General features: G+C 60.3%; 1 protein-coding gene across 4 annotated transcripts in view; it reads right to left on the bottom strand.

The window, feature by feature from the left end:
• The window catches only part of PRKCZ (protein kinase C zeta), a 93464-nt gene that overhangs the window by 7283 nt on the left and 61397 nt on the right, over positions 1-24784 (bottom strand). For all 4 annotated transcript variants that reach the window (XM_032494965.1, XM_032494964.1, XM_032494967.1 and 1 more), the window contains 9 exons: positions 19065-19196; positions 17929-18007; positions 17084-17136; positions 14620-14808; positions 11690-11787; positions 3242-3328; positions 1610-1745; positions 1356-1443; positions 262-381 (listed from right to left, as the gene is read on the bottom strand). In XM_032494965.1, the coding sequence (XP_032350856.1) occupies positions 262-381; positions 1356-1443; positions 1610-1745; positions 3242-3328; positions 11690-11787; positions 14620-14808; positions 17084-17136; positions 17929-18007; positions 19065-19196 (982 nt within the window). The remainder of the gene's footprint in view (positions 1-261; positions 382-1355; positions 1444-1609; positions 1746-3241; positions 3329-11689; positions 11788-14619; positions 14809-17083; positions 17137-17928; positions 18008-19064; positions 19197-24784) is intronic.

Raw genomic sequence — 24784 nt, 5'->3', positions numbered from 1 at the left:
GGTGCGGGTCGGCAGGGAGTTGAGCTACATCAGGACAGATTCTCTCTCCTGCTCGTGTGAAAAAGCAGTGCCCCCCACCCCATGGCTGTTTCCACTTCCACAACCTGGTCGTGAGAACAGGCAGCCCCCGCCAGTCTGTGGTAGCCGCGGGGATCAGCCTGGGGGCCCTTCCTCCTGCTCCTCTGCAGGGGGAGAACCCACAGGGCGTGGGAGGAACCGGACACGCAGCCCAAGGGCGGCAGCCCTGAGCGGCCCACGCACCTTGGAAAAGGTAGTCCTCAGTGTTCATGTCGGGGTTGTCGGTGATGATGTCGAAGGGGGAGCGGCCGGCCATCATCTCGAACATCAGGACACCCAGGGCCCACCAGTCCACGCTGAACCCTGGAGGGGAGTGCAGGCCATCATGCCGGGCACGGGCCACGTGCAGCGGCCGCAGGACGGGCGTCTCCTGTTGTCCTGCCGGTCACCGGGCGGCAGGAGCCACAGTTTCCGTTTCTTGGACCAGAGCTGTGGGTGGCTGTCCCCCAGGCAGCCTGGCCCTGCTGTGTCTGCTGTCCCGGGGACGCCTGTCTCTTAGCTAGCAGCAGGGCTGTTTCACGGCAAAGCCCCCGGTAGACCAGCTGCCCCAAGAGTGCCTGGACCTGTCCTTCATCACACACAGGATCCCCGCCCCTGGCAGGTTCTAGACTCTGCTCTGGTTCACGGGGATAATGGCAAAGGAAACGTCTGGAAATATCTGTTGGCATATTTGTGACATGCATCAACTGAAAACAAGAGAACCCAAAACTGCGTGGGGTGTGCACACGTGCACATGCGTGCGCACGCACGTGCACACACACGCACATTCTAATCTCACTCTCGTCTCCCTCCTGGAGAAAGAAAGGCAGACGTGCTCCAGGGTCGGCGGGGCTGCAGGTGGTGCTGGCTGACCCACCTCTGTGGACAGTCACCGCCTGGCTCCACCCACAGCCGCCAGGCACCGACCCTGGGTTCTGTGGTTGCTTCGTCCTCTCCTTCCCAAGCCCCTAGGGCTCCGTGATGAGAAGGATCCTGTCCAGTGACCTCCCCGGGGGACACTGAGGTGGACACACAAGACAACAGATGGGGACTGAGGCCAGATGGTGACATGGGGCTGGGAACGGAGTAAGGGCGTGTGTTTTAGTGTCACTTGGTCAATAAAAGCCTCTCCCTGGCTGCTGGCCCAGGATCCTAGAGCCCCTGGTTAGGACCCCAAGCAGGGCCGGCCCCAGGCATGCCCATCCCACCCCCCTGCTCCAGGCCGAGTCCCCCAGGACACAAAGCCCTGGGCTCGGGGTCGGCCTAGCCCACTCCTGCCCCCACACCCCCGAGCTCACCGTACTCCTCCCCCCGCAGGATCTCTGGGGCGATGTAATTCGGGGTGCCGCAGAAAGTGCTCGTCGTGTCTCCGGGGCCCAGGCCTTCCTGTGGGGACAGAGCCAGTTACCGGAGGGAGGGCACCTCCAGATGCGACCCTGTGGTGGGAAAACCACGGCGGCACACTAACGCAGAGGCGCCTGGGCCTGGCCTCCTGGGGCCCGGCAGCCAGCAGCCAGCGTCCCGGCGCCGCCAGGAGGGGTGTGGGCCTCACCTTGCACATGCCATAGTCCGTCAGCTTGATGTGGCCGTCAGCGTCGAGCAGGACGTTGTCCAGCTTCAGGTCCCGGTAGATAATCCCTCTCTCGTGTAAGAAGTTGAGCGCAATGCAGATCTCCGCGGCGTAGAACCTGGGGAGGGGGTGGCACCCGTCATGAGCAGAGAGAGCCCGACAAGGAACCCGGACGGGAGCCCCGCACAGAAGGACGTGCCCCGGGGCCGCTGAGCCCACCGCCCCTGCCCAGACGTCCTGTGTCCCCTCACTGACAGGCATGTGGACCAACAAGTCTGGGAAAAGACTCAGCGTCATAGAGGTCAGGGAACCACGAGACACTGCCTCCCACGCACCCGGGACGGCTACTGTCCCAACCCCCCCAGACAGAAAATAGCAAGTCTGGTGAGGATGTGGAGAAGCTGGAACCCGTGTGCACTGCTGGTGCGAAGGGAAAATGGTGCAGCTGCTGTGCTAAGCAGTCTGGAAGGGCCTCAAACAATTAAAAATAGAATCACAATCGGACCCAGCAATCCCACCTCTGAGAACACACACAAAAGAGTGAAAGTGGACTTGAGGGCGTCTGCACACCCACGTGCACAGCAGCACAACAGCTACCTCAGGGAGGTGGCTCCGGGTGTCCGTCAAGAGGTGAACGATAAAGTGTGGTCCGTTCACACAGTGCAATGATACTCAGCCTCAAAAAGGAAGGAGGCTCTGACACCTGCTACGACACGGATGAACTCTGGGGCCGTTGTGCTCAGTGAAATAAGCCGTCACAAAAGGACCAACTGTGTGATCCAGTGACAGGAGGTCCCTGGAGGAGTCAGATTCAGAGACAGAAAGTCGGAGGGTGGGGGCCAGGGGCTGAGGGGAGGGGTTGGGAGTGAGTGTTTCATGGGGACAGAGTTTGAGTTTGGGAAGATGAGAAGGTTCTGGAGGTGGCGGTGGGGCTGGTTGCACAGCACTGTGAAACGTGACCAATGCCCCTGAGCTGTGCCCTTAAAAACGGTGAGGGTGGTAAATTTTATGTTACATTGTGTTTTACCACAATTGAAAAAGAGCATGAGTGTGTGGGGGCTACTCTTGATTTATTACCGGCCTATCCCCCTGGAAAGATCTCTGGTGACTCACAACACTGCATGGAAGTATCTTCGAGTGAGGAAATGAGGAAAAGAGAAAAGTATGGAAAACAGGAAAGAGCGAGCCATGGAGTGGAAGTGAACGCCCCGCCTGCCTACGAGGCCCGAGGCTGCGGAGGGGTGAGGACAGGTCAGCTTCCTGAGAGCTCAAACGGTGGTTCTCATCCTCCCGCGACCAAGCAAACCCTGGCTGAGTGTCCCTGCGGGGCAGGGCGGGGCGGAGCAGAGCAGAGCAGCCCCCCCCCCATGTCCATGCAGGTCAGTTTATAGTCGGAACTTCTCCCCATTTCGGAAACAGGGAAAAAACCAACGCGGGACAGCGCCTTCCTGCACGCACACCCCCGTCTCTCTCGAGGGGGTCTGAGACCTTCTGGGCTCTGGCGGGTCACCTGGTAGGAGACGGCCGCGCCGCTCCCCACCCCCAGCCACCTCCCCAGACCCATCTCCTTTCCGACTCACCGCTGGGGCCCAGGGAAGGCCCACCCCCACGCACCTGGCATGCTCCTCAGGAAGCTTCCTCTGCCTCTGCATGTGGAACATGAGGTCGCCCCCGTTCACGTACTCGATGACCAGAAACAACCTGGTGGCAGAGAGGGCCGAGGGGGCGGGGATCGCACGCGGCCACTCCAGGGAGAACCATGGGCCTGTCCTCTCTCGCGGGCAGTCACTCCTCCCAGAGGCCAGAAAGGCAGGGACCCAAGGCCGCCCACCCTGCCCCAAGGTCGGAGGGTATGGCTTAGCTCTGACCCAGACAGGGTCAAATTCAGAAGAGAAACTTTCACTTGGGCGTTCATTTCATCCAGCACAGTAATTTGCTCTCCCAATGGTGCAAGGCCTACTTTTGGGTAAAAAAAGGTACAAATAAGGCAGAGCTAGTGGCTGGAGGCCCCCTGGGGGCGGGGAGGGCGCTGTGTGGCCAGGGGGCTGCAGAAGCCTCCTAGGGAGCAGAGGCCTGGATGGTGGCGGGGGTGGGGGGCTGTGAGACCACCTGGAGGCCCAGGGGACCGGTAGTCAGAAGCCAGAAAGGCAGGCCCACGAGCCAGGTGAGGGGGATGACACGTCTGGCAGTCAGATGACCACTCTGGCTGCTGTCTGGGTGGACCCCAGGGAGGGGAGGCAGTGCCCAGGTGAGAACACAGGTGGGGCGGCCGGGTGTCCAGGAGAAGAAAGGAGTGGGTGGGACCCCAGGTGGGACCTGGTGGCTGGAACCCTTCCCGAGCAGGGAGGACAGGGCGGGTCAGGAGCACTGACCAGCCACAGGAGGTCTGCGATGCCAGGCACCCCTCCTGGAGGAGGCTGGAGGGGCAGCAGGGGTCAGGGTGGGGCTGGCATGGGGTTGGTGACATCTCCTGGATGCACACAGGGCCCTTCAGGTCTCCAAATAGTTCATCACGTGGTTAATTTCCTGATAAGATCCTTCTCCCATTTAATAAGGTTTCGTTTTCAAAATTAAATTCACGCACAACTTTCCAGAAATACCCTGCTGAGGGCAGTTTGCGGATTTTAGGTCAACAGCTCCTCTGGGGCATCGTCAGCTCCGTGGTGCCCCAGGCTGGGAGGGAGGTGGTGGGGGCACCCTGTAGGCTCCCCGGCCCCTCCAGCCCCTCCGGGTGCCAGGCCGTCTGCGTGGAGAGCCATCGGTGACGCCCCGGATGGAGGGCAGAGGCCCCCTTTACACAGAGCAGGTGAACAAGCTGCAAAGCACTCCCAAGTCCCACTGTGCATTTAGACCAGAAACAAGCTCCTAAACATGTGAACAGCAGAGATGGAGACAGAAGCCTGAGTGCTGGGGGACAGCCAGAGACTCCTGGCCTGGAGGAACCCAGCTCGGCTGAGGAGGGCGGCCCCTCTGCTTGGAGAGGCTGCAGGAGCCAACCCTTCCATGGGCCCGCCTCTCTGTGGGTGAGTTTACTCTCGTACATCGTGCCTGCGGCTGCCTTCACGCAACAGCAGAGGCGAGAGACGGAACTTCACAGGCCTGGTGCAAACAGTGAGGACCAACGACAGCTGGACACTGACTGCCAGGCACATTCTGACACGTGCGCACGTTCAATCCCGGCAGCCATCCTGGAGGAAGTGCCATGAAGGTCCTCAACCCCTGGGAAGAAGCCTCAGACCTCACAGTGAAAAAAAAAGCATTTATTCAAAACTCTGTGACTCCAAAGCCCGGGATGATATTGTCCACAATTACCAGGAACCACGCTCCCTTCAGGCGTCTGCCCGAGATGTTCACCCAGAAAGGGGTGGTGGCCGCCCACGCAGGGACAGAAGGGAACGTCACTCCAGAGAAAGGAGAGACACTGATGCTGGGGGACAACACCGACACAGCGTCCCGGGGGCAGAAAAGGCCCAAGGGGGCCACCTGTCAAGGGGATTTTAAGAGCCGCATCTCTGTGAGGCGACGCGGGGACCCGGGCTCCTAGGTCTCAGTAAGTCTCTGACCGGGGACCTCATTTAATGTGCACCACGGATGAGCTTCAAGAACAAGGCAGGGCATCTCTTCTTTTTAAAGCAGAAAGTCCTGTTTATCTAAGGGCTTTTTTTCTTCAGTTCTACAGGTCAGCGTTAGTACTACCGTCAACCTTTCTTCTGAGCAAAACCCCAGCAGGGCCATCAGGTGCTGACTGACTCTGAGGACGTTGCTTTGTGTGACTCAGACGACCTGGCTGCTGTGACCAAACACCCAGAGGCCCAGGGCTGAGCTCCTCCATCTCGGGCCCCCGTGTCCTGGCACGCCAGCTCCCGGGTGGCACGGCCACAGCCCGCCTCCCCCCTGGCTCCCCGCTGTTCCCTCCCGCCCCTGACACCCCCGGCCCCTCGAGGTGCGAGCCGACAGTTTGTCTGGAACGCTAGCGTGGTTGGGTTCGGCTTCCCCGACACCAGGGCGGCCTGCGGCAGCAGGCGCTGCACTCACCGTGCGGACACCAGAGGCACTCCCACGGGGTCGGGAAGGGGACAGGTGTGCCCACAACCCCCAGCCCCCAAACGCGGCAGGTCCCGGCCGAGGTCATTAGAGGAAGAAATGAACGCAGGCATCGGCTTGGGGGGCGACAGTGTCAGTGCTCATCCGGAAACCCAAGAAAACCCCTGAAAGTGACTGGAGGAAGAGCCGTGGGGCAACGGGCAGCACGCTGCTGCCCCGGAAGGAAAGGCCCCCAAGCAGAGACAAAAGAGAGACACACGCAGGACAAGTTAAGCGAGGAAGTGAAAAATCTGCACGAAGGAAACTCTGAAATCTGAAGGAGCAGGAGAGACGGGTAACCACGTGCCTGAGGAGGACGCGCCTGCAGTGTCAGGACGTCTGTTTTCCTCAGGTGATTCGTAAACTTAACAAATCCCAACCAAAAGGCAGCTCCTTTCCCTTCTGGAGCTGGACAGGTCGAGCCTAAGGTCCACACGGAGAAGAAAAGCGCAAAAAGGAAATCAAGCAGCAGAGTGCGCCCCCATCGGAGGCTGGGTGTGCACCCGGCTCAGCTCCTCCCCCCTCCCTGCATTTTAAAACTGTGTCAAATCTTTTAAAAGAAGCCGTCCTTTCATGTGGTTTCTGACGTCCCGTAATGGGTGGCAAGAGCACAACTTCAGGTCTGGTCCTGACAGTCACTTCGACAACAGGAGCCCCCACGGCCGGCCCAAGAGAGACCCTGTCCTGGGGGGCGGCAGCCGGATGGGGCACGGCATTGGGGCGGGCAGCGGGAGTGTGGGGCCTCCAGGTCCTCATGGGACAGTCGAGGGACACTGGCTGCACAGAGCGTGGCCCCACCCGCGCACACGCGGCAAGAACACGCCCCGCCCGACTTGCCCTGGTCCAGAAGCGGCCAGGTCCCTCCAGATTTAGAAGGAACAAGGACTGGCCCTCGTGGAGGGCCGTGTGCGGTCACAGCGGCAGGAGGATGCAGCGCCCGGCTGGGCGGACAGAGGCCGCGTCCCGAGGGTCTTCGTGGTCCAGGGCTTTGGGACGAGCTACCAACGTCTGCCCACAGCGTTTCTGGACAGCGCGGTCCACCCACAAGACCTTCAAAACGCACCAACCCCCTGGAGGCCCCTGGGTGCTCCGGGTGAGTCTCGACTGCTTTGAGTGCACGGGCCTTTCCCCCATGTGTGGGCGGGCCAGCCTGAGCCGCCCGCTCCGGAGCCCAGGGGTCAGGGCTGCATTCTGGCCACTTCCCTGCCGCAGGCGCGGCGTGGGCAGGAGAGCAGGGCTGCCGCGACTCCGCCCGCGCCCGCCCACTGTGTCATCCACTGCGTCACCCACTGCGTCACCCACTGTGGCTCTTCCTATTCTGGGTCCGAGTTATGACAGGAACGAAGTCACTGTCTCATGGAAGTACTGTGACTCACGTTCCCAAGTGAGGGGGCACCTGCCATCTCAAGGTCGCGGATGGTTCCCACCAGGTCACATGGCCCTCTGGGTGCGTCCTCGCACCACGTGTGTCCAGGTAGCACCCCCTCTATCACCAGGGCCCCGAGCCCGTCTCCCTGATCCCCCAGCAAGCAGTCTGTCCAGGGTCAGAGCTGGGCCCCGGCTCTGCTCCCCCAAGCTGCCCCTCACCACCTGCACGTGGCCTGAGCTCTCCCTGGCTCCTGCTCCCTGGCCCCCACGTCCACAACTACCCGCTGGACACACGATCCCCTGCCGACCTCAGCATGCGGTTCTCCACGTCCAGACCTCCCCTTCCGTCCAGGGAGCTCCCTGCTTTGGTCAGTCCTGCCACACTGCCTGGCATCGGCGACACAGTGTCCTCACTTCTGCTCTGAGGCCTGATGCCCCTGGGAGACACGGCCTCGCAGGGAATCTGCGGTAGCCTGGGTTCCCCGGAGCCTCAATGGCATGGAGAGCCTCGGACGCCCTCCCTTCTTCAAACCCTTTCTCCTCCTTCCCCAAGCCCCCCGCCCCAGGGACACGTCTCCGCGCCCGTCCCTCTGGGAGGTTCTTGGGCTGCGGCTCTGCCCTCCCCGGCCGACCTCGCTCCTGCTTTCAGCGCACTCCCAGCCCAGCGCACACGTGTGCACACGTGTCTTCCCCCAGCCCAGGCTGAGGTCTCCCTGGAGCTGCAGACAAGTCTTCAGGTGCAACTTACAGCGACCGACACACTCAGCGAGAGTGGCAGTGAGTATCTAGAAGCCCTGGAGAACCCAGAAGAATTTACTTAAGCATCTAAGTGGCACAGAGCCCAGGAAGCTCCACCATAAACCAAACAAACGAGGCACAGGGAAGACCACGTCCACGTGCGCGGAGGAACGTAAAACAAGACTCTGAGAACGGTTTCACTTTGGAACAGCGCATTAACTGTAGGTATTTTAAGGGCAGTTTGTACCCCTGTGATCTGAGAGGTGCTGCGGTCAGGACACTTTCATGTTGGGGCGTGGGGAGAAAGCTTCAGCCACAGTCTCTCCCCTCCTGCAACAGCTTAAATGGGAACAGTTTCCCCTGTTCTGGTGGCTTTGCAGTTGACTGTGGCTCCTGTTTGGAAAGGATGGGTGGGCTGTGCAGATGTGAAGCGTGGCTTGTCCACGACATGGATGTTTGTTTTATGTTAGCCCCCACTGCACCACTTGTACTGCACACGTGTGGTGCTCTGCGCCCACTGTATACACGCAGTGATACAAATGACCATCTACACAGTGCACAGGGAACACGCCAACCTGGATGGGCACCACTGGATTTGGGGAGAAAAAAGAGAAATGCTTATTTTCTTCTGGTTCAGAGACCCCCTTCGGGCAGCCAACCTTCTGAGAAACTGCGTTTTATTCCCCAGGTTTTTGCCGGCGGCTGCCCGCAGGCACGGCCTAGAGTTTCATGGGTGCCCCCATGTCTGCTGGCGCCTCAAGGACCCAGGGAGCTCCTCTGGCTCCACAGCCGGCCCTCGGGGCCACATGCTCAGGGAGCAGCCCAGAGGGAGAGGGGCGGCTGCTGGCAGGTATCCCAGCCCCGGAGTGAGCGAGGCAGGTGGCCGTGCACCACCCTCGGGGGTCATCATCCGAGCCCTGAGTCCCCTGTTGCTGCCCTGACGTCCCACCTGGGGTGTGCCGCTGCCTCCCTGATTTCCCGACTCCGGTTCTGCACGGTGAACACTAATGATGGCAGGGAGGGCCTCGGAGGGCAGTGCTGACCCCAGGCCCTCAGGGGCTTGGGGGCCCCGGGGCCCAGACGCCAGGCGCTGGTCCACTGGTCCAGAGACCCGGCACCAGCAAGGAGAAAGGCCCTCGCGGCCACAGCTCCTGTTACGAACAGATCCCCAGGGCTGGGCCTTCCTGGCTGTAAACCCTCACATCTTAACTGACTCATCCCCGCCGGGAGCCCAGGAGGCGGCACCCCTGCTCGCCCTGCCCCAGGCCAGAGATGGGCACAGGGAGGTCGCGTGGGTCACAATGGGAGGGGCTGGAATTCGGACCCCAGCTGCTGGCTGTGAGGCTCTGCCTGTACCACTGGCAGGAGACACCGAGAGGCACTGGGAAGACCGAGATCAGGACCAGCCTCTCCGGGGGCACCGGGCTCTGCCGGCTCCCACCCTTCCAGGGCACCTGCTTCTGGGGTCCCCAGCCGTCTCCGAGCCACTTTCCAACTCAGTGAGTGACACGCACACAACGCCGTCCCCAGACACCCACCCCTCCCGACCCCCCAGCAGCTCCGCACCACCTGTCAGGCCCGACCACCCAAGCGTGTGCGGGGTTTTGAGCTCTCCTCTGAGCTGGCCTTGACCTCTTACCAGTCCCTCGTTAACTAGCAAGTCACATAAACTCTGACACCTGCTCCCTTTATATTTGTACCAAGGATGCGACAGCACCTTAAAGAAATTATTTGAACGTGACTGCTGACGAGGTTCCAAGCACCAACCGCACACCTGGGGTGCAGAAAGGCCCCGCGCGGCCCCGTCTCAGGGAGCTCTCAGCCAGCGGGGAGACAGGTATGTACACACCGGGGTCGGAGCAGCACAGAAAAACAGTCTGGGGAGACACCGTGTCCTGACCGACCAAGCTTCGGGTGCTCCTAGAGGTCACTGACAGATTCTGTGAAAGGAAGAGGCAAAGAAACCAGACGCGGACACGAATTCCTCCTGGGAGGCCTCCCGACTGCGGCCGTCGAAGGTTGTAAACAAGCCTTCTAAGCGTCAGTCTGCGAAGCCACTACAGCCGTGGGTGCGTCGCAGGGGTCGCGCGCACACGCCTACTGGGTGATTTCTTTTCAAGACCTAACTTAACACACCTGGGAAACGTGACCTGGAGAAGGTTTCCAGAGAGTGAGTGAGAAAGTGGAGAAGGAAGTGAGTTTGACACACCTCACCCCAGCACACTCACGCCTGGCCAGCTCCTACAAAAGTCAACCCCCCAACAAAGCAAACCTGTCTTGGAATCCGTTTGGAACGGGTAGGGTCGGGGATACCCTCCCCTGGGCCTGTTCCATGATTCCAAGAGACTGCTCGGTGCCAAAGGGAGGCATGGAAAGTGCACTGGGCACAGCTCGGGGCCCCTCTGACTGCCGGGCCCTCCCAGTGGGCTCTGGACAGGGCAGGGCAGGGCAGGGCAGGGCAGGACAGGGCAGGGCCCGCTGGGCCACACGGCAAAGACAGATAGAGGGACCCAGGCTGGAGCCTGGTTGCAGGGCCTTGTCCACAGGCCTCGGAGCAAGTGGGCAAGTAGCCAGGGGGCTCTGAGGCAGGAGGCGGACACTTCAGATCTGTGCTTCCCAAATCCGGTTTAGTTCCAACATCGGGGACCTGATGGCCTGGGGACCCCCAGGAGGCTGTGGCTGCATTTAGGGGGAGAAAATGGGAGGAATCCGAGACCCATTTAGGAGGCAGAGGAAGGGAGATCCAGGGAGGGGACAAGCGCAGGTTTGGGGGAAAGGCCAGTGCGGGTGGGAACAGGGGACTGAAGATGAGGAGAGAGGTGAGGGGGATGTGGGGGGAGCTGCTGCCCTGATTTACAGCGAAGCACCAAGCAGATGAGCCAACACCGCAGAGCCCCGACTGCTGCGCAGAAAGGCCTCCTGCAAGGCTGGCCGGAGCCGGACCTCGCCGGGAAGCGGCTCCCTGCAGACGGGAAGCGTCCCCGAGGGAGGAGCGAGGCTCGCGTGCTCACTGCTTGTGCATGAACAACGTGGTTGGCGCCGAGCACCTGCTGCGCGCTGGGAGTCTGGAACACCGGCTCATGTTAGGCAGGGGTGCCTACAGGACCCACCCCGATAAAACCCCTGCATCTCCCAACCACTTCTGGAGGGATTCCAGGTGTCCCGCGGGACTCCACAGGGAGGGGCGCGGACAGCTCGGCTGGTTTCCTCCCGATTTTGCCACGTGCACCGTGTCCCTTTGCCAAATTCTAAATTCTACTTCACATTCTTTCACAGCAATAATCTCAGCCTTGAGTGCAATGTGCTGAGTCCTGGGAGCCCTCTGAGCGAGTCACTGAGCCCTGAGGCGGGCCTCGAGGGCCCTGACCCAGGACAGAATCAGTAATTTTTCAAGTAAACAAACCGAGTGAGTTCAAGACATCTGGTCCCCCCCGCCCCAAAAAATCCAAACCGCGTATACATTGAATATCCTAGACCAGTAGTCCTCAAACCTTTTAAAACAGAATTCTGGTGCATACAAGCTTGAGTGAAGCTATTAGTATTTATTAATTTATTCCACTAATCAGTATTGTCCCCAAGCACAGACAACCCCCCCCCCCACCATGCACAGGGACATCCAGCCCCGGCCCCACGCCTGCAGCAGTGGGGATGCTGCTGCTAAACACTTTGTGAGCAGAATCACAGCACTTGGCTTCAGTTGCATGGGATGCACTTCATCTGACACCAGCCAGTGAGAACAGCAAAGCTGGTCTGATGACCCCCAAAGCCCCCAGATTTGCAAGAGGGCGAAGCCTACAGAAGCCTCACGCCAACTCAGCTTCCACAGAGTTTGGATCAGAAACCAGCAGGACCCAGAAACGCCCCTTCTCTTACCGGCTTGTGGTCTGGAAGCAGGAGTGCAGGCCGACCAGGAAAGGGCTGCTGGACGCCTGCTCGAACACGTGCTTCTCCGTCTGCACCCAGTCGATGTCCTGCAACAGAAGCCGGGGTGAGCGCCTCACAGGCATCCTGGGGAGGGGAGGCAGGAGAGGAATGCCTTTCAACTCTGCTCGAGGGAAGATAATGCAGAGAGGAGAAAACGCCCACTAAGAAACGCACCCCCGCAGCCATCACCGTCTCCAGCACTTCGTCCACTATCACCTTCACCACCAGCATCATCCCCACCATCCCCACCATCACACGCATCCCCACCACCATCTCCAGCACTTCGTCCATTATCACCCGCCACCTTCACCACCAGCATCATCACCAGCATCACCACCATCACACGCATCCCCGCCACCAACACCATCTCCAAGACCTTCCCACCATCACCCACCACCTTCACCAGCATCACTGTCCATCCTCTCATTATCCATCCTCTGTTACCATCTCTCCCACCATCACCAGCTCCCACGCCCTGCCCACAGCAGCCTCGGGAGATCTGTATTATCATCTCCACTTAAGATAGGAGGAAACATGGGGAAAAAAGATAGGGTTTGAGAGGGAGAGAGAAAAAATAAATATGGCAAAGTATTGATGCTTGTTGAACTTGATCGAAAAAAAAAAGGAGAATACAAAGTGTGGCGGGTTTCCCACGGCCCCATATGCATCTCCCCAGCACCAGCTCCTAAGACAGGGCTGCCTCCCTCCCAAGCCCCGCCGAAACTTGGGGAAAAATCAGCTTTAGAGTCATGATGACTCCATGGCTTTGGTGCCATTCCAACCCCAGGAGGCAGAGCTGGACGAGGCTCCCAGACGTCCCAGGTTAAGCCTCATACCCTAGTGGTTGGGAAAGTAAGAGGGGATGGGCTGTGTCCCAAGCAGGCTGCTTCCCCTGAAGGACGCTGGGGAAATCGGCGGACCCTCAGCGAGCGTCCCGCTGGTGGGTCAGAGGCCACCTGGCTCCTCCCGCGAGGGCTCACGCCGGAGCCCTGTCTTCTCCTCCCTCTCCGAGGAGATGCCTCAGGTGGGACGGCGCCATCCGTCCCTGAGACGGATTCCACCACCCCCTCAGCCCCACCTGCTCTGAGGTGGCCACTTGGGGTCTCAACTTGGGCATCTCACGTCCAAAGCGGGCCTCCAACAGAGCTCTGGACAGGCCCCTGCCATCTGCACTCCAAAGGCACCAGGTCACCAGGTGCTCAGAAAGGAAGCCCTGGAGGGTCACCAAGACTCCTCCCTGCTTCCCCACCCCTAACCTCATTGGAGACCAAGCCCCCAGGTCTCCCACTGCGCTCCCGATGCTGTTGGAACAAAGCACCCAGATGTGGGCCTTAAAACCTCACAGATGTGTGCTCTCTCTGCCTAAGCAGGTGTGGACGGGCCGGGTGCCCTCCAGGGCCACTCGGGGCCCTGCTCCTCCCACGCCAGCACCTCCAGCTCCTCAGCGCACCCCTCTGCCTCCCTCTTCACAGCAACTTCCCTGGGTGTCTGCTTCTTTCTGTCTCAAGTCTTTCTCTGCCTTTCTCTAAAAGGACACTTGTCCTGCATGTGGCCCCCCCAGATGATCCAGGATGATCTCCCCAAGACCCCACTTCCACGTATGCTCAAGTCACAGGTTCCAGGGGTCAGGATGCGGGGGCTCCCACCACTTGGTGTCCACGGGGCACAGGGTCCCCCATAAACGCACAGTTGGCTCCCGCTCACCAGCTCCTAGACGCACGCCCTTTCGAGACCACCTCCAAGTCCCAGCTCTGCCTCTCGGCCTGAGGGAGACCACGTGAAGGTGCCAAGAAGGAATCAGAGCAGCAACTCCCTTCTGAAAGTCCCTTCTCTAAGGGTTCTGCAAACCCGCCCTCACACATTCACTGACTCTCCAGTCGGGAAGGGGTTTGGAATCCCCTTGCTGGGCTGCTACCAGCAGTGAAGACACTGGCCAAGCACCTCTCAGAGCCTCAGCTTCTCCAGCTGTGAGGCACAGACACCCAAACTCACTTGTGTGCTCAGCACCCAGGGCTGAGGGGCCAGTTGGGCAGTCTGTGCACTGCACAAATGCACCCTGCCGAGAGGGCAAGTGAGCTCACAAGTGCAGCCCCAGCTCTGCCCTTCACAAGGCGGGCCGGGAGGCCTCCTGCGGCTCACGTGTCAGCAGCTCTGAAGAGTAGCAGCGTCACTGCTGCCTGGCCCAGTCATCCTTCTGCTGCTGAGAGGTGGGCCTGCAGTCAGGTGTCAAAGAAAAAGCACAAGTGTGGGAAGCGAAGAGGCCTGTGAAAAGGTGCCAACAGCGCTGTCACCTCGGGACGGCCAAGCGACCACAGTGAGGTGCCACCGGTGCACATCAGGACGGCGATGATCAGAAACCAGAAAACAGCACGTACAGACAGGAATGCGCCGAAACCGGGACCCTGGGCGCTGCTGGGGGGAGTGTAAAATGGCGCAGCTGCTGTTAAACACAGACTCACCCTGTGACTCACAGTCCTGCTCCTAGGAAAAAACCCAGAGGACCTGGGGACACTTGTGCTGGACGCTCACGGCAGCAGAGTCACACGAGCCAAAAGGTGGAAGCAGCCCCGTGCCCAAAAGTGGATGAACAGATAAGCCACACGGGGTGTGCCATGACACGGAGTGTTCTCGAGGCAGGAAAAACGGGGAAGGGCGCATGGATGCTCGCTGCCACGTGGATGAAACCCAAGCCGTGATGCTCAGTGCGAGGAGCAGACCGAGAGCACAGGGGTGAGTCCATCTACTCGGAGTCATGGGCGCAGAGTGGGTCAGCCCAGGGGCAGAGAGCAGCGTGGAGGCCGCGCACTGTGCAACGCAGACGGCGGTGCGTCTGGTGCCGCTGCCCCCCCAGTGAAGGCGGCACCACGTGGCGGCCTCACCTCGTCGTCGTGGACCAACTCCTTCTTGACCACCTTCATGGCGTACACCTGGTCGTTCTTCTTCAGCCGCACCAGCAGCACCTTGGCATAGCTCCCGCGCCCGATGACCCGGATCAGGTCGAAGTCCTGCAGCCCGAGCCCCTGAGAGATTTTGATTCCATCCATGCCGTCGATAACCGGCTTGAGGTCCTGGGTGGCGACAGGCAAGAGGAAGTGGGCAGGGGACCCTCATCCGCCCACTCTAGGTCCCAAAGACTGCCGTCCGCACCCCACTCAGGAGTAAGGCCCCAGAACAAGTTGTGTGTGCGGCTCCTGAAGGGCACACACGACGTCCGAGAGCCGCCACCAGCCGCAGGAGGACCCTCTGCGAGCAAGCAGGGAGCCCGGGTCCAGCCCCACCAGGACGGGTGAGTTTTACAGTGGGAAAGGCGTGTCCTTCCCCGGGTGTTATTGCTCCCTGAGGCTTTGGGGATGGTGGCTGAGAACAGCAGCTGTGACCTGCTCTTCCCCAGGGGCACAGTGTCTCACCCCAGCCCACCCGGGACCTTGTGATTTATAGCATGAAATACACATTCATTCTAGGACCCCGTTCCGGGGGCACAGCCAGCATGGTGTCTTCTGTTATGTTAATGAGGCAACTTCGGGGAAGCCGCTAGGGCACATCCTGATGGAGCTGGCTGCCAGGGGAATGACCCCATGATTAGACGGTTGGAACCTTCAGTCCCACCCCGACCTCCAGGGAGGGAGAGGGGCTGGGGGTGAACCTGTCACCAGTGGCCGATGATCCAGTCATCATGCCAGTGTAAGGAAACCTCCACAAAAGGCCCAAAAGGACTGGTCGGAAGGCGCGGGGCCCGGGACAGCGTGCTCACCCGGAGGGAGCGAGGAAGCTCCCAGCTGTTCCCCACACCGCGCCCTGGGCTTCTCTCTCAGCTGGCCGGCCCTGAGTTACATGCTTTTATAATAAACCAGTGATCTGGGAAGTAAACTGTTTCTCTGAATCCTGGGAGCTGCTGTAACCAATTAGGTGAAGCTACGGGAACCTCCAATCTACAGGCGGTAGGTCAGAAGCCCAGGTGACAACCTGGACTTGAGACTGGCATCTAGAGAGAGTGTGAGGAGGGGCAGGCTTGTGGGACCGAGCCCATAACCTGTGGGATCTGGTGCGATCCCCGGTAGCTCGTGTCAGAACTGGGTTAAGTTGTCGGACACCTGCTCAGTGTCGGCTGAGCACTGGAGAGTTGCTTAGGGGAGCTGAAAGCACTTGGAAATAAAGGAAGAATTTCTTGCCATGAAATTTGATACAAATTGCTGCTCCGGAGCCAGCCCTGCACCCTCTGCTGTCTGGGTGGGGTGGGAGCTGGGGAGACCACACCCACAGCAGAGGACGGTGCCAGGCCCCAGGCCCCAGAGAGCCTTTGGGACAGCAGCCCCTGGGGGTTCATGAAGGAGGTACCCCGGCCGGACCCAGCCATGGAGACAGCAGGCTACCTCTGGAGCCAGTCTCGGGCTGGGCGCCCCCTCTCACCCCTCGACAGACTCTGCCATGCTGGACACCCCTCCCCCACAGCCAGAGGACTGTGCCCCAAGTGAGAGGTGCATGTGAGCACCAATGTCTCTGCCACAGGATGGGACCACCGTCACAGGGGACATACAGCGACTGGAGAAAACGTGAGAATCTGGAGGCTGGATGCAAGAGGAAGAACTCAGCCCTCACGGGGGGGTGAGCACCCGGCAGCCTGCTCCGGCCCTGGGCCCACCCACCCGGGATCAAGGGCAGAGCCAATCAAGGGCCATCCCTGCGCGTGGACCCCTGTAGTAAGGCCAGCCATGCGGGAGGACCAAGATGACGAGTGATCCCATCCAGTCTTGTCTCAAAGCACAAGAGCACGGGGTTCCCTCTGTGGAGGTCGCCTGTGCCCCTTGTGGCCCCCGTGATGGCCTGAGCCACCTGGACTGGTGTGGAGACAACCACACGAACGGTCAGTGCTGTGGAGAGCATCCTGCGTGCTGGGCACGGCACCGAGCGTTTAGACAGATGCTCTCAGTTTACCCTCACAAAAGGTGCAATCATCACCAGAACCTGACAGAAGAGGATCCTCAGGTCAGAGAGGTCCCCTGACCCAGGCTGAGACCAGGGCTCACACAGACTCAGCCACGACCCCGCACCCCCAGTTCTGCATCGCTGTCAGGGTTGAGCACCACACCCTCGGCTCTGAGACTCCACAGCAGGTCACGTTTGATCACGTTCGCCTGCTCTCTGTTCATTTACCTGCTCAGAGAGCGCCTCTGTGCCAAACCTCTGACCCATCTGCCTCGGACGTCCACAGACCACACCCTTGTGTAAGATGGACGACAGTTCCCAGATGGCGAGCTCACATTTAAATTTCCACAACTGCCCCAGAAATGAGCTATGGGCCACAAAGGGCTCTGGAGGCACCAACGAGCCCGTTTCTATACTCACCTCAGAAGCATCTTTAATGCTGTCATGTTTCCGGGTTGAAGAAATATAAGCAACTAGAGAAGAGAGAAGGGAAAGGGTGTTGCAGGCGTTGGGAGCACGGCCCGCGGCACGGGGACCCCCGGCCCTTCCCCCTCAGGCACTGCTCGGGGCGGCCACGTCTGACTCTGAACTTCTGGGGCTTGGGGACCTGCATGTGTGACAAGCTCCCCTGGTGATTCTCCCAGAAGCGACAGTCAAGAGACCCCAGCCTTCTAGTCTACTCTCATAGTGCACGGGGGACGGGTGGGCGGCTGGCGGGTGAGTGGGTGGGTGGACAGTTGCAGGCTAAGAGTCTCCTTTACGTGAGGTGCGGGCTGAGTGGACTATATTCTGGGGTCTCATTTTGTCCCAGGGGACGGGATTCACATTTCCGAGGGGCGGGCGAGGGCCCCCACACACTCGTTAACAGTGCGTAACTGTAGCTCAGAGCTGGGCCGTCGGTCCACCTGGCGTCAAAATCACCCTTGGAATGCTTCTTAGCATTAAAAAAGTCTCCCCCACCCTCCAAAAAGGACAAAAACCCCACTAAAACCCAAGAACTACACCACAGCATGCCGTGTGCGCACAGATGGCATCCAGCGTGTGGGCGGGGCGGCCGCGGTGGCCGCAGCACTAGTGTCCTCCAGAACCCCCAGGGCAGGCACAGGGGGAAAGCCCCCAGCCCAGGACCCCAGGCAGCGCGCTGGGAGGTGGGTGCCCGGGACGAGCCCGGCCCCGGCCCCCGCCCCCAGCACACAGCCAAGCTCCAGACCCTGGCGCTTGGAGGAAGGGCTTCCCGGGGAGGACGGGCAGGCGGGCGGCCCTACTTCCATCGGTCTCCTCGGAAGGAAGGTCCACGCCGTCGTTCTTGTCCACTGCAGGCTCCTGGGAGGGCATGACAGAATCCTGCGGGGACACGGGCGATACAGAGTGACCGGGCGGCGTCACGGTGTCTCTTCTGGAGACACAGTGTGACTTTTCCGGGTGCCTGTGACACACACTGTAGCATACGTCGTGACAACTGCTACGTCACTGCGCTGAGCGAGGACAGAGGAACACGGACATCACCAGATCCCAACCCAGCCCGAGGCTGTGGCCTCGCCCACAGGGGTTGTATAAAACGGGTGCTTTTACATAATATTTAGCAACCCCCCAGCCCCCCATCCTGCGCAGTCAGGCACAGGCCCCAGCCCAGCTCAGCTCTGGGCTCCACAGCTGACCGCACAACGAGGCAGGTCCCTAGTGGACACCGAGCAGCAAGGACCACGTCCCTCAGCCTCCGACGGCCTGCATCTTTGGGGCTGGTCCCACCTCTTAGACTAACGTGGATCCAGGGGGTGGAAGGGTGCGTGTGCCTGTGTGGGTTCTGGCAGCCACGGTGAAAAGAACCTTTAGAAGGATGTGAGCCAGGTCACCCCGCAGGCTGGGTGGGGACCCTATGCCCCGGTGGTGTCGGGGGGAGACCAGACTGGGGCCCTCTCCCTGTCCTGGAGGAGGTGACAGCACACCAGCCCCAGGGCCGCCTTCCTCACCCCACTGTGCCCAGGACCGGCTGACTTTCAGCCCCTTCTCTCTCTCCAGGTCCAGCGGGCGTGACCAGCCGGCCAGGGCATGGGGAGGCCTGGACGCCCCGGTCCACGATCGTGGGGCACACAGCACAGAGGGCCGGGTCCTCTGACACCAGAGCAGCATGGCTCTTGCCCCCGCAGCTCCCGAGAACTGCCTCCTGCCCGGGGTACAGAGCTAGTTTGCCCACCTTCAGCCCAGAATGGCAGAGAGCACTGGAGGCCCCCCGAGAGCACTGGGGGCTCACAGGGCTGGGGGAGAGGGGTCCGTCCCCGTCCCCTGGTCTGGTGGGTGGCAAGGACGGTGTCAGGTCCCCACAGGACAGAGGGGGACCACAGCCCCAGGCTGGTGTGGACGGCCCCGCCCCGCCCCACCCCGCCCGCCCCGCTGCACTCACCATATGCCTTCTGCAGGGCAGCGGGACGAGCGCGTGGCAGCGCTTATGGACCAGCAGTCTGCAGCTGATGCACCTGTAGCCCTGCCTCGCGAGCCCCCATATCCTTTCGCTGCACTGGCCGCAGTACGCTCTCTGCACGGGACGGGAATGGCAGCTGTCACACCGGGGCCGGGGTGTCCCTGCAGCCCCGGCCACACGGAGGGGACACAGCACCGTCATGGATCTCAAAAGATGACCCGCATCGGGGAAGGGACAGTCCTGTCCCCTCGTCACATCCCGGCCCTGGCCCCGCCCACCTCAGCAGCCCCTACTTGGGTCCAGCCCAAGGTTCACAGAGCCAAGGGCCCCACGGAGGGGGCTCTGCTCCTCTGAGGGAGAAGCGGGGTGAGGACCCCCCTCCACGGGCAGCCCCTCCTGCTTGCAGGGCCTTGGAGGGGAATAGCCGAGGGGCCCTGTCCACGGGCAGTGACCCAGGCTGAGGAGGGTGTGGGGAAAGCCACTGCCCGACCCTTGTCCAGACACCCCACCTACGCCGACCACGGGAAGAACTCCCCCTGGCGTCCTGGTACCCTGGGGCGCTGTGCAATTAACTGGGGGTTTTCCCTGCATCTTGAAAGATTTTAAATGGTCAATCTTTGGTCTTCTAGGCTCTAGACATCTGAAATTCATGGTAATTATCAGCTTGTTTGGTGACTTTTCATGATTTTGGAATATCACAAAATGCACGGAGATGAGCGTGTCTGAAGTCTGGTCACACGCCGGCACTCGGAGCCACAGCTCCCAGTTGCGAGGTGTTTGCGTGTCACAGGTTTCCTGTTCAGTTTTTTCCAGTCACGACTCGTTTACACGTTTTAACCTTCTTTCGCCATTTTAACATACTTCCTTCTTTTGAGAGTCTCGAGTCACTCCTGAAGCCAGAGAGGACGCACTGCACTTGCTGTCTGAAAGCTCACCGCACCCACACGAGGCACGGGCCCAGGGGCCGCGAGCCCCGCAGACGGCCTGCTCGCTCCCGATTTCTCCCCAGGAAGGAGCCGAGCTGGGCGCCAGGGCCCGAGGGAGCCCCCTCCCCACACACAGCTCGCACACCTTGGTCATGGCCGCACGGCCAGCACCTGGGACAGTGCCCAGCACACAGGGGTGCCAGTGAATGTTAGCTGAGACAAGTCCACACACACACACACCCTACACTATCAACTTCAGTAACAGGAAAAAAGCAGTGTATTCCATGTCCGCCACATAGCTTGAACCATCCTCCCAAACATGGGCAAACATGGGCCATGGGGCACGCTCTGGGACAGCAGCGAGGGCCACACAAGGGGCCCTGCCTCCCCAGACCCCTGTCTCGGGCCAGCCCTGTGTAGCACCAGCGCTGGCAGCTCCACCCAGGAGGCAGCTGCTAAATGAGCAAACTCAGATCTCAGAGAAAGGCTGCACCTTGGAAGACTGGTTTTCATCCTGTTCTGCTTCTCCAGCCCCGTCCAACACCAGTCACCACTCACAAGTCCATTAAGAAAAATTCACTCTCCCTTATGTGACGTGCTAGACGTGTTTAGCTTTCTCTGCGCCACCATTTAACAACTTGGTGAGCAATGCTTGGATCACACCTGGGGGCAACTTCACAGCCACCTGGTTACTTTCCAAATTAACAAAGGTCCCTTTTCCTACAGAGCCCACCCTTACCAGGGGCCAGGCTGGGACAACAGTCACTGAGAGCAGTGTGAGTTTGCCAGGAGTCAGGACCTGTTGCATTGAGGGGTCCTGCCACCGTGTTGCCAAAAGGTCTTTATTTCAAACCTACATTTGAATTATCAGTATTTCAGGAAATGTGCCTCTAAAAAATAAAACACAACTTAAAAGCCAAGCTTCTATTCTCAGAAGTTCACATGAATTAACAGATTAATGGGGTGAAGAAATTTTCAAGTCTCTCTTACATGCTGCCAAAGCGGGTCCTTGCTCATATTTTTCATTATCGAGTTCAATTTTCTAACTGTACTGAACCCTGACTTTATGTGCAGGCAGGGCGAGCGTTCAGGCTGGGTCTCTGCAGGTGCTTGCCTGGGACACGGGTTCCCGCAGTGATTTGTGATCTTGGACTGTGAACTCAGATTTCTGCTCATTTATCTGTGGGAATTCTCTGAGGCTGGGCTGACGAGACCTGTGCCTCTGCCAGCCTCCTGGGGGCGCTGCTGGGCTGTGTGGACTCGGGGGGCAGCGGTGTGAGGTCCAGCAGGAGGCTTCAGACTCTCAGGAAGAGCGGTCCCCCGCCCCGCATGAGGTGTTAGGAGCCATCTTGCTGTTGCTGGGGAGGCAGCCACCCTCCTCCTCCCTCCCTGAGCCCCGTTTCATGCCGCTGTGGCGTGGGGAGGGGTCTCATCCTAGGCCCCAGGCCTGCCCCTCTCCTGGCCTTGGTCACGTGGCAAGTGGCACCTCCACCCTCCTAGCCTGGGGGCGGACAAACTACAGCCCGGGCAGGTAGGGCTGCCACCTGCTCTCATCAACAAAGTTTTATTGGAACACAGCTGCGCTCACTGTTCACCTCCTGCCGGGGGCCCGGCTGAGTAGCTGTGACAGGCCTGATGGCCCACAAAACCTAAAATAGTTACTCTCGGGCCCTTCCCAGGAAAGGCCTGTAACTCCTGTTCTAGTTGCTCAGATGGAAAAGCCAGGGGAATCCTTGACCGGCACAGCCACCCCCTGGCTCCCCAAGTCCCTTCCCGAGGGACCCAGGATCTTCTGCCTCCGTCTGCTCACAGAAAAGGCCAAAGTCCTCTGCCGGCCCCGCAGCAGCAGCAGCCCCGGAGGTGGGTGTGGAGCATAAAGTGCTGAGGGCCACACCCTGCGCGTGGGGCCAGGGTCACAGAGCAAAGTCCAGACACCGCCCCGCCGGGGAAAGTAACGGGGCACCGCTTCCTGAGTGCAAACCGCAGGACTGCAGGGCGGGGGCGACCGACCCACTGAGCATTCCCCCCAGAGTGTTCCCGAAAGTCTGGGTCCGGGTCTGCACCCCCAGGAGCGCGGGGACCCTGCCGCCATGCACACGGCAGACGGAGCTCTAATGCCTCTTGGTGTCTCTCGTTTCTCCGATGACCAGTGAGGGTCAGAGCGCCTGCATTCGTGAAAATTACCCTTCTCGCTTTAATTAACCATCCGCATCCTTGTCCAACCTCAGACTCCCGGGGTTCACCAAAACGCCGGAGCTCTTTACTACTAAACACACATGTCATCTGATCTCTCATTATAGGTTTGGCTACAAACATCTTTCCCGTGTATTTTTTGTGCTGACTTTGTGTGGAAACTACAGAAGCCCGAGATGTGTGTGCAGCCGAGTCTAAAGACCCACTTCCCTCCAGTCCGCCCTGCGCAGGCTTCCCTTAGAGGCCTGTGCTGCTTCTGGGCTTTTATGATGCATTGCACATCCATCCACCTGTGACTTACTTTGATGTGAACAAAGGACCTTGAACTGACCGACTGTCTCACTGGACTCACAGGGAGAGCCCTCTGCTCCTTTACAGGAAGCGCTCGCGCCCACACGGTCTCTGAACATCAGTTCTGACCCACGGGCTGGGGCTCCCGGTCAACTGTCCCCACTCCGTGCCGCCCGGGGCTCAGGACCTCAGGGTCTCCCTTCCTGGGGTGGGCGCCGCCCTCAGCTCCTGAGACACTCTCTGGCTCTCTCCCTTCCGGTCACCAGCTGAGTCTTCTCTCATCACTCAGGAGGAAAGCGCTGTCAAGGGCAGATACAGCCCTAGGCAGGGAGCCTCGGGCCAGTGAGACCAGCCACGCTCCCTTTCCGACCTTGGGTCACCGGCAGAGAACGTGAGAAGTGAGAAGTGGGCTTCTCCCTGTAAGTCCTGCCGACTCCCGCCGGAACAGGCGAGCGGCTCTCGGGACGCCACTTTCAAGGACACACAAGAGTGCCTGGCAGCCCCATAATTAACCCAAGAGAAATGGTGGGAAGGTGTGGCCTCCAGACTTAAACCCAACGACAACCAGGTGGGACGTCAGCCCAGTGACACACCCGCCTCCCCGTCTACAAAGGGCCTAACAGTCTAGGAGCTGGGGGTCTCGGTGGGCTCCCTTCTCGGCCTCCCGGCGTCTGTGAAAACCTGCTCGCTGGTGCTCTGGGGAGAGCTGGGCATCTGTAATGGGGTGGGGAGGGGGCAAGAGTGGGAACCCCCACCCAGTCCCCACTCCTCCAGGGGGAGGGAAAGCCTTTGCCCACTGATTTTGGGGCAGGGACGGTGGGAGACGCAGGACGAGTGCCTGCACCCTGCAATCAGACAAACGGGGGTTCCCCTCGAAACCCACAGGGCGGGAGGGGCCGGACCCCTCTGTGCTACCTGGCTCTGCCTGCCTCGCTGGGTGGGTGGGCTTCACCTTGGACCAGTCAGCCAGTCATGAGGGAAATGAGCATTTCTCTGATGTCCTGAAGGGTGGCCCATCCCATCTGCCTGAGACCCTCCTCTGGCCACAACTGAGCCGGTGCCCAGATGCACAGGAAGAGAAGTCACCTGCCCACAAGCTGGTCAGTTGTCTGTTTTTTAAACAAATGTAGGAGGGTGGGCAGTGGGTGCCCTGTGTCGTGGGGGCTGGGAAGCCTCCATTCTTTAGGTTTCATCTTGTCCATCTGGATGGCTCATAGCAAACACTCAAGTCCATACCCGGTCGGCTGGCCCAGAAATTTGACAAGGGTCCATCACTCCTCCGTCCTCTGTTCGCACTCAGCGACGCCCGACCTCCCCATGGCATCTGATGTCCTGAGGACCCCGCATTCTCCCATCATCCGCCTCAGTTCCCGAGGCTCTTCTTGCCCCCCATGGATGGGCTCCTACCTTCCTGGTCCCCAGGACAGCGCCCCCAGTCTCCCACAGCCTCTCTGCTCCGATCACTAACTATGATGAATGATAAACCAGTGTGTAGCGTGCACCTACGAGGTGCGGGTCTGGGGACACAGCCTGCAGGGTGGAGCGCCACGCCCAGTGGAGAGACGTGCACACGGGCCATGAGGGGCCCAGAGGAGGGGCTGCCGGGATGGACACTGGAGCCACGACAGGAAGTAGGGGAGGGTGGGCTCTGGGGACGAGGACAGGGCGGCAGAGCACTCAGCACAGGTGAGGCCCCAGGGAGCGGCGCTCGGTTGCTGTGCTGGACGCATGGTGTCCCCCCAGATTCATGACCACCCAGGCCTCGTCTGGAAAAAGCATCTCATCAGTGCAGTTAGTCAAGTTGAAATGAGGTCGTCCTGGGTTCGGGTGGGTCCCCATCATGACTGGTGTCCTGGGAAGGGTAGAGGCAGACGGCGAGGAGGCGGCAAGGGCTGGAGAGCTGCCGCGACCAGCCGAGGAGCGCCCAGAACTGCCAGCAGCCCCGGGACAGAGCCCCTCTGGGGAGGGGCAGGGGAGGGAGCGCGGCCTGGCAGGCGCACGGCTTGGACTTCAGACTCCAGAGCTGAGACAGAATGAGTTTCTGTCTGAAGCACCCAGTCTGTGGTGCTTCGCTCTGGCAGCCCCAGGACGCCTGGTCCTGGGCCACTGGGGCATCTGTGGGCACCTCGTCTCCCACGAGAAACGGAACGATGACAGAGCCACGTGAAGCACGTCGCCTCTACAGAACGTGAAAGCTTCACTAGGAGAAACGAGGACACTCAGCAAGGTGCCCTGTGGCACAGGCCGGGCAGGGCCCACCTGGGCCAGGGACCAGGGCGCTGTCCAGGGGTT

The sequence above is a fragment of the Camelus ferus genome, chromosome 13 (genome assembly GCF_009834535.1).
Source record: "Camelus ferus isolate YT-003-E chromosome 13, BCGSAC_Cfer_1.0, whole genome shotgun sequence".
NCBI lineage: Eukaryota > Metazoa > Chordata > Mammalia > Artiodactyla > Camelidae > Camelus > Camelus ferus.
The sequence above is the reverse complement of the archived record's forward strand: the minus strand, read 5'-3'. Positions and strand labels throughout refer to the sequence as shown.